Genomic DNA, 13,170 nt, shown 5'->3' with positions numbered 1-13,170 from the left:
TTGGCTTTGGGACTTAATGAATTCAGAGGGTAGCACATCTGCTTCATAGATCTCAAGTTGATGGTTCAAATCTGTGCTTCGCATGTTCTCTGTTTTTGGTATATCCCATCTCTCATCCTAAATTAGCTCGGATAGGCTCCAAGTCACCCGGCTGAGACCCAAAGATAGAAGTGCTGTAGAAAATGGATGACGTAGACTATTACAACCTTACATCTTTAGTGTTTTAATGTTCCAGATACTATTGCAACCTGTGCAGTGCGCCTCAAAATACAAACCAATAGTCCTCATAACTTTTTTGATAAATTAAAAAGACAGAACAAACAATTCCAAATGATTCAGTCAGAACTTTTATTCAACAATTTCAACCTATTCAACATTAAGCCTGTTAGTAGTTAATCCTATGACACCAAAAAAAAGGCATTAACTATCCCTCTGATGGGCGATGCCCTGGCCACTTTCCATGCTTGCCCCCCCCTTTCCGTTCATCTACACAAATTCAAGTATCGAAAGTGCATTATTGCAATACTGTCCCGCTGCAAATGCAAAAATGCTTTAAATACTATAAAACTGCAAAAAGTTTCCCATCAGTGCATACAGCTCAAGAAACAACAAAAAAAGGTTATCAAATTTACTTATCCCCATCAGACCTCCATGTCTCAGACATGAGTAGTCCCCCGTCCCTCCCCACTTAGAAAAAGGTTCAAATGTCTACATTTTTAATCCCATTAAAAATGTAAAAAAACAAAACCAAAAAAAAAAGAGAGTGCAACATGCCATGTGGCTAAATGTAAGCAAGGCTCATCCATTTTGTGCTGCTGTGACCTGCATTGCTCCAAAGTCGTCATCTTCCTCCAGGGTGCGCTTACGGCTTCCTGTTCCAAGAAAGATCATGACAACTCAGTTAGACCAATGTCAAACACCATTTTGATAATCATGACTGGGGAGGCAGGTTGTGTACGGACCTTGCATGCCCGCTTGTAAGAAGGAGCGGCCCAGCTGCACTGGTGACATCATCTTAATGGTCAGTTTGGCGAGGTAGATTGCTTCATATTCCTGCAAAGCAAAATGCTTATTAAAATTGGACATTTTTGTGATGGACAATTATAATAATATATAATAACCTTTTTTTTTTTTTGCAATGCACCATGCTGTAGAGAAGTAGTACTTGCATCTATGTCCTGGCTACTCACTCAGTAAAATATGGCCTCACCTCAAATAGGGAGTCACCTCCAGGTAGGACAAGCATGTAATCTTTCTTTGCATTTGCACCACAATTTGTTTGAATCCTCTGACCTCAATATTGTAAGGGAGATATACCTGTATATTGACTCAACTGGTCACTTGTTAAAGGGTGAAGCTCACCTGAAGCTGATGCACAAATCCCATATTGGGGTTAATGCAGAACCTCCTCTCCTGGATGTGGCTGAACGCATCCCTACAAGTGAATACACGGGTTAGAACAAGTCACCAGCAAGGTGGGCACCAGGTAACCAAGGTGGTTAGTTGTCTATTTAGCACAGTAGTTGTGAACAATACAAGTTTTCTGTTGCAGACCAGTTGCTGTTTGGAAGCCACTTTTTTTTAGGTAATGTCAAGACATGATGAAAAATGACTTCTGATCGTTTTTGAAAAAGGAACATTCCATTCAGTTTTGGGATGTTTATATAACGCAAAACACATCTTTATTCAGTTTCGGCTTCAAACCAGTTTCTAATCGGAATACGAGGCTCCATGTTAACCCTTTCTTTTCCCAATTTGACTTCTTTTAGATCATGACTCAATAAATTCTAAGTTTTATCTAAACTGTCCTCACTAATCAAACATGTGTCCACAACTTCCAGTAACACTGAATTATCTTACAATATGTCCGTTAGCATCTTAAGAAGAATTTCCAAATGCTAAAGAGTGTGCAATGAAAAAGCGATTTGAGAGTCAAAGATAAAATGGAGGACAAAGACTTACCTGTATTTCATTCCAAACGTTTCCATTAGGTAGGCAATCACTAAGGCAGCACTGAAAGTGGAAAACAAGCAGACATTTTTATAGCTCCAACTTTATCTATGCCCACATGGCTGTTTTGTGACCTTGTTTATTTAGGTTCTAAGTGATAGGTTTGAAGTTACTCACATTTCAAAGCAAATGTTCTCATTTAGGGGCATATAACATAGACGTTCTGCTGTATTGTAATTCATGTCATACAGACAAAACTATACAACTCCATGCTGTCAAATGAGGTTACAAATGAATGCAATACCGAAGAAAAATAAATAAATGCAGTACCTTCTTGAGATCCCTGCATTACCATGAACCAGTACCTTTCCTAAAACAGAAGGGAAAGAACAAACTCAATCTTTTAAAATCGTGTGGTAACTTTGTGATCTCACCTCCAGTTGCTAAACAGCCATCAATAAATTCTTTAGTCTGTAGACAGAAAGCCAGCACCGAACATTAAACAAATATGTCATGTTGTGAAAACGTTGACATAAGGATGTGAATAGTGTTTAAACTCACCGTGGGAAAAAATTTAATGATATTTTCCACTGGATTGTCTGCAATATCTAACACAAGGTATCTACAAAAAAACAAACAAAAAAACACTACAGTGAAACAGGGATAACAACTAAAAAAAGTACAAATTCACAGTTCTTACCGAAACGTATGAGGAAAATTAGGTTTGATAAAATTGGCTTCGATGTCTTGCCGCACACACACGACGTGCGTGATGCCCTGTCTCTCCAGAACCTGCAGCTACCACCGGCAAACACAAATAATATTAAAAACGCATTTTATTAATACACTATATATGGCACTGTTTTATATATAATTACCTTGCTTTTCATGGCAGCAGAATAAGGACCTAAAAACAGTCCGGGTAATATTTCCTATCAAAATAAACAAGAGAGACATGGGAACCATTTTGTGAATACTGGATTGGCTATCACTTGATTGTGCAGGTGTACCTAATGATGCATCCATCCATATACTGTACACTAATCACAAAAAGTTAAGGATATTGGGCTTACTGGCGAAATTTGTCAAGATGAACCTAAAATGCAAACTCTAAACTTTACAGGTGACCTTTATTTGGCCTTCTCAAAACTTTGTACGCCTTTTTGTGACTCTTCTAGTATATCTGTTGTAACCTGTTGATGACACCAAGTGGCAACTTTATGTTGAAAATCTTTCAATTGGTAGATGTCGTCCTGGTTAATTTATAGGGCTGAACGATTAATTGTATTTGATAAAATGCAGTTTGCTAATCGCCAACGATGCGATTTGACTGGTCTAAAACCTACTTGCTAAATCACTTTGAGTCATATAGTTAGGATATAGTTAACTTAGCAGATATATTTTCAGAAACTGCTAGTTGGCTGCTGCCAAATACCATGCAATGATGAATGGCTCTTCCTTAGAAACCCAGTAAATCAGTAATTGTCGACACTATCAGTCAGTTATTGATGAACATACCTGCATTTCACGTCTCATTGGATAAGCCCAGTCCTGCAAGAACATGAAATAGAAAATTAAAACGTTGAAGTCAAGGCAAACTACTACGTGACGTGGCTAATGCTAACAGGCTATGCGAGTTGTTAACTCAGAGAGAAAATAAGATTAATTTGATAAGAATTCGAGTTGACTTTATGCAATATTCGACTTTCGTAACACGATTAAAAAGGATCTTGATCGCCATAAAAATGACACATATGCACAAACCGTGCATTTAAGGTGTATTTAACGGTGGCTAGCTGAGGTTAGCCAGCCGTCCAGAACCCACCAAGAGCTCCTCCTTGGTGACGGGCAGAGACGGGAATTGGAGCTTCGTCTCGTCGTCCATTCCGCTGAGGCGTTCGGCCACGTTCGCCGTACCCGGCTCGACGCGACCCGATTTGGTTCTTGTCTCTCGGGAGGGGTTAGCTGGAAAGTCGGTGTAATTCGTCGCCAGCCTCCACATGCATGTCCGCCATGCTGTTCCCCCCTGACACTCCGGGTGTCACGTGACCACACGACTGACGGGAGAGACAGGAGAGAGAGAAAAAAACAGCAACAGCGACACCTAGAGGAAAATATAGGAGATGCACAGCGGCGACACCCAATTAGAAAATGGTTGATTTAAAAAATAGGGCAAACTTTTGTCTTTAAAATCTCCATTATTGCTTTAAAAAAAAATCTGATTTTATACTAATATAATAATTTATTGTAATTCAAATTTTATTGTACGTATTGCAGACAGTACAGTATTTCTAATGCATTTTTACATACTATATAGTGTCGTCGGTTTATTTACAAATTGTTTTTAGAAACTATCCTCTTATTTGCTGAAAAAATATCCAATTCTGTTTTTTATCCATTTACTTTAATTTTAAGGGGTGTCAACTATTGTCAATCAGCTGCGATAGGCTCCAGCGCTTCAGGTGGATGAATCTTCATTTTAATACCATTTATATAAACATTTATTCATTTTTTAAAAATTGAACATGGAATTGCTGCTCTATACTAAATATAAAATACATATCAGAACGACAAATAAACATCATCTTGTGGATTTATAATTGCTTAATGTGGCCTTTAGTATTGTTTAGACTCTGAAATTTCATCAAGGTCACTGATGTAGTTGTGAACCATGCATTTTGCATTTCGTGCTGCAGTAGCCTCAAAAACTCACTAGATAGAAGCAAGAGACCACCTTTGAAGCATACACCAGCCCCCGGCTATCACACTCAGCCTGCCAGGTGGTGTCTGTGGGGAATGCTGGATGTTAATTGGTTGCAGCACTTTACATACTACTGCGTAAATCCATCCATTTTCTGTAGCCTATCACCTGACCTTAGGGTCACGAGTGAGCTGGAGCCCATCCAAGTTGACTTTGGGTGAGAAAATGGGTACACCTTGGACTGGTTGCCAGCCAGTCGCTGGATTGTAAAAAATAAAATAAAATAAGAAATACACACAAATCCAGGTAACATACACAAATGGTAAAATGTAACTTTATTCTAACAAGCTGATGACATCAGATTATGCGTAAAACAATACATCCGAGGAGACTGGTGCTTATTTTTAATTGGAGGAATGAAATACTAGCGCCCTGATACGTAAGCCCTTAATTGTGTTTACCGCTCTATTTTTTGGGGAGGGCATCCGTCCCCTGGCTACTTGTGAGGAGACGCGTCATAAATCTTGTCTCATTAAGGACGCAGACCATTGAACGTCAGACCATTTATGAGTCAGGTCTCTTCAGAGGAGTACACTCAGGGAAGAAATCATGACTAACTTGATTGATTCATAGCTTGCTCTTCATCATCATCATCTTCTTCAAGGAATCACTACTGGCTGTACATGCCTTCCAGAAATATAAAAACCTCTACAGATGCTTTGGTCTACAGTTTTACTTTTGCTCAACTATTTCCAAACATTAAAACAACAAAAACTAAATGTCAACCAGGGACACAAGTTGACAAACAATATGTTAACCAACATATGATCAGTCTCGACTTTTCTTTTTTTTGGACCATTTGGCAACGTTTTGGGAATACAAAGTCTGTGTTTGATCCCTCCACGCTGCTGCCCAAAACCAAAGCAGGCATGGGGGAGATCACTCGAGCTACTCGCAGTCAGCTCCCAGTGGGCTGCTAAATTCCAACCTAGATCAAACCCGCAACTTTTCTGGAGGTGATATAACACACTCATCTTCACACCACCGCAGATGCGCTCATTTATTCATGACACAAACTCCCGTGAATTTTGTAGTAGCGCAAGGAAAAGTTGAGCTCGATATTTTTGGAAACAAGTCTGTTAGGGGAAATTGCATAATCATAAATCATCATCATAAATCTATTTTAAAGCCTGTACAGTTTAGTGTTTTTGTTTGTTTGTCTCGTACAATTTAGTACTGTATTTATATATTATTATAGTCTATCTATCTATCTATCTATCTATCTATCTATCTATCTATCTATCTATCTATCTATCTATCTATCTATCTATCTATCTATCAAGACTTAATAATGATTTATTTTGATGTCACCATATTTAAAAAAATTATAAATACAAGATTACAAGAAATACAGATTTGTACTGATTTTTCTCCAATATTAATTTTATACTTAATAAAGAGATGTGCTTTTTTCTTAGTTCACAATGTTTGCATCAATGTCATTGTTGATTTTTATTCCTCCCATCACAATAATACCAATTTTCACCATCACTGGGGCGTATATGATTGAGCCCATTAAAGTCTGCATAGCAACAGAAGACCACACGACGTGACCAGGATGATAATCTGCATTTGGATTGTTTTAATTACTGGAAAAAAAAAGAAAGAACAAGTTTTGACTTTGAACAAATCGTTTTCAACAACATTCTGTGTTATATGATTCAATTTCCACAACCTGGCATTTGATCAGGAACTTAATGAGCTCTAGCCAGACAAGTAGACACTGAGTCGATATATTAACATAGTGCCAGATGTAGCAACGCTTAAGGAATTTTAAGAATGTTTAATTAAATATCCCCTCAAATTGTCTGTTTTAAAACAAGCAATTCAACATACACTAATTGAGTGGAGAATTGTCGCTTTTGTTGGAGCCTTTCATCTGGTTTCTACGGAGATTCCTCCTTGCTATGTAAAAGCTGTGCGGGAGTGTGTGAAGCTCATTTAGGATGTGAATTTAATGATGATCGGCATTAACCTTCAAGAGAACACAAACGTCCACAATGTGTTTCCAATTTTCAATGGCAGGACTCTCACATTTTTGAATTTCCCAGTGTTACCGGGAATGTGTGGCTTGCGCATGGGAACGTGATCCAAGGCGTGCATAAGGCAAGGCCAATCTAAATAAATTGGGATGGCTCAGCTCCCATCAAGTGCAGCTGCTCCACATGTCCCCTACCCCCCACCCCTCATTTTTGATCTACCGGAAGAGATGAAAAATAGGGCTCCAGTGATGACTGCAATGGCGTCGTGTTGGGAATTCTGTGTTCATGTAACACTTGGTTTATAAATAAATAAATAGATCAAAAGTTTTACCCTTATTGCAATATATCGTTTTGTTCATTCACTCCTTATCTCACCTCTCTACTTATGCCCAGGCAGACATTTTATTTGGCGCTCACATCCCATGCCTTTCCCCCTTTCTAATCCTCTGGAGGTCTTATTAACAGACACACACGGTCCTCATGTTTTATTGCCTATGATAAAACCTTGCCTCTGATCTCTCATTACCGAGTGGCTCTTTGGAAATGAGCCCTACAGCATCAGATTAATATTGCCTGTAATGGGGCAAAAAGCTAAACGCACGTTCGGAAAGTGTCAGGAATCGTGCCGGGGTCCCCTTTTGCATGAATAAGCCATTAGCGCAATCTAGGTTGGGATGCATTGTGGGAAATTTAACACAGGAATGTCTGCGGAAACTGTGCTTTCAGACATTACAAGACTTCCACGTGTAGACTTGTTCATGTACATGAATATGCGCCGTCAGTAGAGACGAGACGTGATGCATTATTCAAGCGTGGGCGTTTTACATGTTTGCTCAAATGTCTTACATGACGGATTTCAGTCACAGTCTGTCTTACTTCTCTAGGGTCCTACTAACATACTTGGTCCCTGCAGGTCACTGGCTTGATAAAATACAATGCTACCCTCCACCGAGCTGTCAAGTTGCATTTCTACCCCCTATGGATTTGTAATTTGTACACTTGTTGGTCATACATAAAACAACATTCCACTAAGTGATACACTCGGGTTTACTGTTTTCATTTTAGGATTTGACTCGCCAAATGTTCAAAAGTGATGCCTCATTAAACACATCACTTTCATTTTGAGGTGCTAGCAAAAACAATGGAAAAGAAGGAGGGGTAATGTGCCACACATTTTCAATGGGAGACAGGTCTGGACTGCTGGCAGGTATAGTACTATTTTACTACCATTATACCTGTAAAAGACATTGCTTGCACTTGTTGCTCCAAAACTTGTATGCATCTTTCAACATTAATGGGGCCTTCACAGATGTGCAAGTTACCCATGACATGGGCCCTAATACATCGTAATACCATCACAAATACAGGGAGTCCTCGAGTTACGGCCGAGTTCTGTTCCTAAGCTGACTATGTAACCTGATTTCAAAGTCAGATTTCATTGTTAAAGTCGATATTTACATAAAAATACTTTGTACAGTCATTTTGAAAAAGCATATTTGCGCAACCTGTAAGAGCCGGCCATAAAACAATATTTCGTGTTTCCGCACGAACATTCATTGCTGACGGAAGGCAGAGCGGAGCTAATTCAAACTTAAACATGGAAATGTGACGCGCCTGATGGCGAGCCGACATGCTCGATGGATGTCCGTTACTGGAGGTAACAGCAACACAACTTTAAATAACTTTAAAATGGCGTGATTACTGTAGGAAATTAACGAAAAAGAAGCTGCCATGGACAAGGCACGGGCGCCGTAAACTCGAAACAACGTAGGTCGCGCACGAGGTAACTCGAGGACTGCCTGTACTTGATTTTGAACTTGACGCTGATAACATTGTCCTCTTTGGCCTGTAAGTTACGACGTCCATGATTGAAACGTGGACTCGTCAGACCACAACACTCTTCTCACATAGATGAGCTCAGGCTCAGAGAAGCTGACTGCGTTTCTGGGTGTTGTTAATATTTGGCTTTCACATTGCATACTAGCGTTTCAACTTTTTAATATTCCTGTGCCGATGTGGCAATATTCTTTACATACTGATGCCTGTCTATGTAAATAAAGATGACTTGACTTGTTTTTAATGTAGTGTTGCCCCAGTTTCCAGCCTTACCGCTTATGTGCAGAGATTCCTCCAGAGTCACAGAATTTTTGATGATAGGTTTGCATATCACCCCAACTTGTCGAGAACATTTTTCAAGCAGTCGGAAAATTGAAAATGTTGTGTTTGACACCCACACTTTTCCTGGTGAAAGGGTTCGACACCTGCACTTTCCCGCTGTTATCTATGTTGGCTTCTTTTCGAGCGGTGGACAACTTGAAGATATTACGGTGCAACCAGTAGGGTCGCGAGTTTTGACACTCATTTTTCACAGTGAAAGGTATCCACACCTTAGCCCCCACCCCGTACTACACCACTCACACTATTTCACAGCTCGCTTTGCCTCTGATAGAAATATTTGTCGAGCGCATTCAAATCAAGCCAAGATCGGAGACCCCGCCCCACGTTGATCACCCTTGTTGATGTGCCGTCGTCTCCCCTCATTATCAGCCACTTGCCTGCGCAGCTGCTCCTCTTTTACTAATTAGCTTCTCAGTGTAAAGGGGGCACTTGGGCTAACGGGCTCTGCCAAATTCTTGCTAAGTAACGATTAGAGCGTATCAAAGTCAACCTGTTGCAAATGGCTGCAAATATTTGCGCAATTAGCGAAAATCATCGGGGAGTTTAAATACTGTTTTAGTTTATTTACTCAAATGCAAATAGGCGAAGGTGTCTATAGGCGGGATGTCTTTATTTGTACAAAATGTTCAAATAGTATTACCGATACAGTAGGTGTTGCTGTTTCGGTTAGAGGAATTCAAATGAGCACAAGTCACCGTACACTGGAACAGTATTTACAGTAAAAGTAACTGCAAGATCTCCACTTATGCGCATTTGAAGACTGCCTTCAAACCCCGATCGTGTGTCTGTGTGTGAGGTTTAGGGGTTAGGGTTATGCCCTCATATATTGCAAAGAGAGCTTTTTTATTTTCATGGGTAAGTTGCCTAACCAACATGTTTCTGATTGAGTATAATCCATTTTCATTACGTACCATTGATTTCCATTTGACACCCTTGGAAGGTTCCAATTAAATCTTTTGGGGATAATTTTGCTATGGAAGGTTACCAAAAAGTTTGCTCCCCTTTTACAACCCTAATGACAATTAACAATGTGAAAATGTGACTTAAACTTTGCCTATACAGATAATTGAGGTATTTCAATTCAAATTTAATTCACTTTTGTCCTTGTGCTATATATATTTTTCCAGTAATTGTGCTTATATACATTTTTAAAAAATACAGATTGACTGAGATGTTTTTGTTTTACAATCCAGATTGTTCCACAAACTGACACCTTGAGTTGAAATACATCGTTCTTTTTGTTTTATTCTATATTTAGGTTTGGAAAAAATGACTGTTCTTCTTAATTTGTACTCACTTTCCCTTTTTTAAATTAGATTTGTATATTGACTGGTAAAATTTCATGATGGGCTTTATATATTATTTTAAGGCGGTTAAACTCCATTAATTCATCACATTTTAAAGTTCTTAGTTGTATAAATAATGGATTAGTGTGGTCTCTGTATCCACATCCGAAAACGACTCAAATAGCACGTTTCTGTAGAAGAAAGATGGGGTTCAGTGTAGATTTTTGGCTGCACACCTCCACACTTCAATGCAATAGGTCAGGTATGGAACAATCAATGATTACAAAGCACCCCACAAGTTACATAACTGTGTTTTGATTGTCTACTATTGAATTGAACATATTGTTTTCTATTTATTTATTTATTTTTAAATAACTGGTAACCCATTGACCTCTTATACCATATTTAAACAATTTACGCAATGATACTTCCTGATCTAAAGTGTCAAATGCTTTTTGTAAATCCACAAAGCACTTACTAAAACATGTTTTTTATCCATGGCTGCGTACATTTCTTCAGCTATCTCCATTGATTCCATGGTGGTTGAGTGATTGTAGCGAAAGCCATATTGGCTGTTACTTAAAATTGTATACTTATCTATGAATTTATTTTATCTTGTCGCATAAAATTTTTAAATTTAGAATAAATGTTCTATTAATTGGAAAAGCCGTAAATCCAGTGAATAACACACACCCGTTTATAATACACCCTCCCTAAACCACCCTTAAAAAGTTTATTCTATGTACTTATGTATAAAACAGTCCCCGATTTGCTGCTATATGCTATAATCAGAGTGATCTCAACAATGTGAAAAGACACCCCACATTTAGCATTTAAAAAATAATAATACAGATTTTACAGTAATTGATAATTAGAATGTTTTGCCAGTCAACCAGCATCGCAAAATTGTGTCTGACTTTCAAGCTTCCACCGAAATTGGATTAGAGTTGCGTAGTCGAGTGTTTAATATCCACGGACGACAGGCTGCTTTATTCCACTGTTTATGCTTCCCCCTGCTCCGGCCTGCTGTCAGTCGGCTGCAAGCAAGCAGTGATGCAGCAAATCATTAACACGCTTTGACACGCTGCTCTCAGCGAAGACTCGCTTTCCAAGCTTTGACTGACAAGTGAAGCGTCGGGTTCTCAACTGACGATGCTCCCGTCTTTTTCCGCTGGTGTATCGCACGCTTTTGCTGTTTTGTTGTTGCTCAGCTTGGCCTTTTGCTCCTGTTTTTTTGCTACAGCAGGACGCCTCCAAAGAACACAGTGAGAGCTGCGAGCCCCCTCTACAAACAAATCCACGCTCCCGCTGGCCCTCCCTGACGTCTCCTGCTCCTGGCTTTCCGCCGTATCTTTCCCCTCTGCAGGTATTGTTGACGTTTTTGTTGTACTTTCTCCCTCCTAAAAGGGAATAAGAGCCACATTTGTGTGTAACTTTTTGAAATACGAAACAATTCATCATTATTACACGGTGCATTAAAAGAGTAATGCAATATCCGTGAAGCAGGAAACTAATACAAACTACCCTCTGACTAATAAAAGCGATCAAACAAACTCATACTGAAAGCTTTAATTAGTCCAGCAGCCTCGGCACAATAAAAACGTAGAACCTGAGGACTTAATTAGACGTGTTGTCGTATTTAGTGTCGCCCACTCGTCCAGCGCCACCTGAGAGTCACTTGATTGCGCTTGGATTGGAGTAATGGAGGAGGCGTGCAGTTTCGCCTCGACTGCTTGTTTTCTATTCCGCCAGCACTGTCATGAGGTCACGTCTCACTCGCGTTGCCCTTGATGAATGCTTTTAACACACAATGCAGCAGGCAGTCATTCCCCAAAAACCTTTCTGAAAATGACAACATGAAAGTGAATCACAATACTTGGGGACTAATAGGGAAAGGTGGAGGTATGAAACTGTACGTATGCATAATTCAGTTCCAACTCGATAGAGTTGATACTAAATTCTCATGAGATCATATTGCCGCATTTGTTTGTTTGCATTTGCATTCATGTGTCACTAGTGGACAATCAAATCACTTGTGCATGATAAAATGGCCAATCAGTGTTGTTGTTTGGTCACCGGCGTGCTTCTTGTAATCAGACGGTTGATGAAGCTACAGGAGAGGACTCTTGTAATGGAGACTCGTTGCCGTTTGATTGGCTTCTCAACGGCGGCGAGGGCGGCCGCCGATTCGCGTGATCACATCCTCACCCTGATGCTCTGCATCACCCTCGTAGTTTGCGTCGAGGGAAGCTATCAAGAGTGAACCAAAGTGTCCTAATCAGTGAAATCATCATCATCGCGCCTCTTCGAGGTCACGAGCGAGAATGTGATATGAAGCCAAACATACTCAGGGCTGTAGTCGTAAACTTTACAATTGGTGTTTGCAGCGCTTTGGGTTTATCTTACAAGCAACCTGTTGTGGCAATATTTTTTGATATTACGGTAATAAAGATGGGGAAACGGCAAGAGGGAAATAGTTTACACTTGTTTACAGTTACTTGGAATAAATAGCCAGTACCCAAATAACTTTTGGAAATGAGCCACATTCTGCTTCACCAAGTCTTAAAACAAATACGTTATTTCTAGGGATGTTCAATACCATTTTTTTCAGACCGATAACAGTACAAGTACTCAACTCTTGAGTAGTCACTGATGTCAATACCAAATAACGATACCACTAATACATTTGCTACATACAATTTTCCCCCAAAAAACAATGACAAATAATTTTCAAAAATGACTGATACGTCCAAATATAACACTTTCCCTTAACATTGCATGAAAGTAATAGCAATTACTAGTCTTCTAATTTCAACTTCCTGATAAAATGGCCGCACGCGAGTACAGGTACCTTGAAATAAGGCCAGGTATCGTTACTCACCCATCCCTATTTACTACAGAACTATTTTTAGTTATTTCATAATGTAATCATCAGTATGACAGAGTATAGCAGATTACATCATCTATAGTCCGCTAAGAACGATGCAAAAATATAATTTAATATGAAATATAT

The 13,170-nt window shown here is 39.4% G+C and overlaps 1 protein-coding gene across 1 annotated transcript; it reads right to left on the bottom strand.

The window, feature by feature from the left end:
* Positions 1 to 324: 324 nt before the first annotated feature.
* On the bottom strand, positions 325 to 4,021 carry styx (serine/threonine/tyrosine interacting protein). Its single transcript, XM_077563320.1, has 11 exons — positions 3,776 to 4,021; positions 3,469 to 3,501; positions 2,829 to 2,882; positions 2,651 to 2,748; positions 2,512 to 2,572; positions 2,385 to 2,421; positions 2,281 to 2,320; positions 1,963 to 2,013; positions 1,363 to 1,435; positions 963 to 1,053; positions 325 to 872 (listed from the first exon to the last, which is right to left on the bottom strand). Exons 1-11 carry the CDS (start codon positions 3,950 to 3,952, stop codon positions 799 to 801), a joined length of 789 nt encoding a protein of 262 aa, XP_077419446.1. The 5' UTR covers positions 3,953 to 4,021; the 3' UTR covers positions 325 to 798.
* Positions 4,022 to 13,170: the final 9,149 nt, after the last annotated feature.

This window comes from Vanacampus margaritifer, chromosome 4 (assembly GCF_051991255.1).
Source record: "Vanacampus margaritifer isolate UIUO_Vmar chromosome 4, RoL_Vmar_1.0, whole genome shotgun sequence".
Lineage (NCBI taxonomy): Eukaryota > Metazoa > Chordata > Actinopteri > Syngnathiformes > Syngnathidae > Vanacampus > Vanacampus margaritifer.
This window is presented reverse-complemented; position numbering and strand designations above follow the sequence as displayed.

What these genes read in the sequence shown, in the direction of transcription:
- styx (XM_077563320.1), bottom strand. Translation starts at nt 3,952, where the DNA reads ATGTGGAGGCTGGCGACGAATTACACCGACTTTCCAGCTAACCCCTCC. An exon ending in TCACCAAGGAGGAGCTCTTG is followed by an intron (nt 3,502 to 3,775) that starts GTGGGTTCTGGA and finishes ATGTTCTTGCAG; the next exon opens with GACTGGGCTTATCCAATGAG. An exon ending in GATTTGTGCATCAGCTTCAG is followed by an intron (nt 1,054 to 1,362) that starts GTGAGCTTCACC and finishes TTTGCTTTGCAG; the next exon opens with GAATATGAAGCAATCTACCT.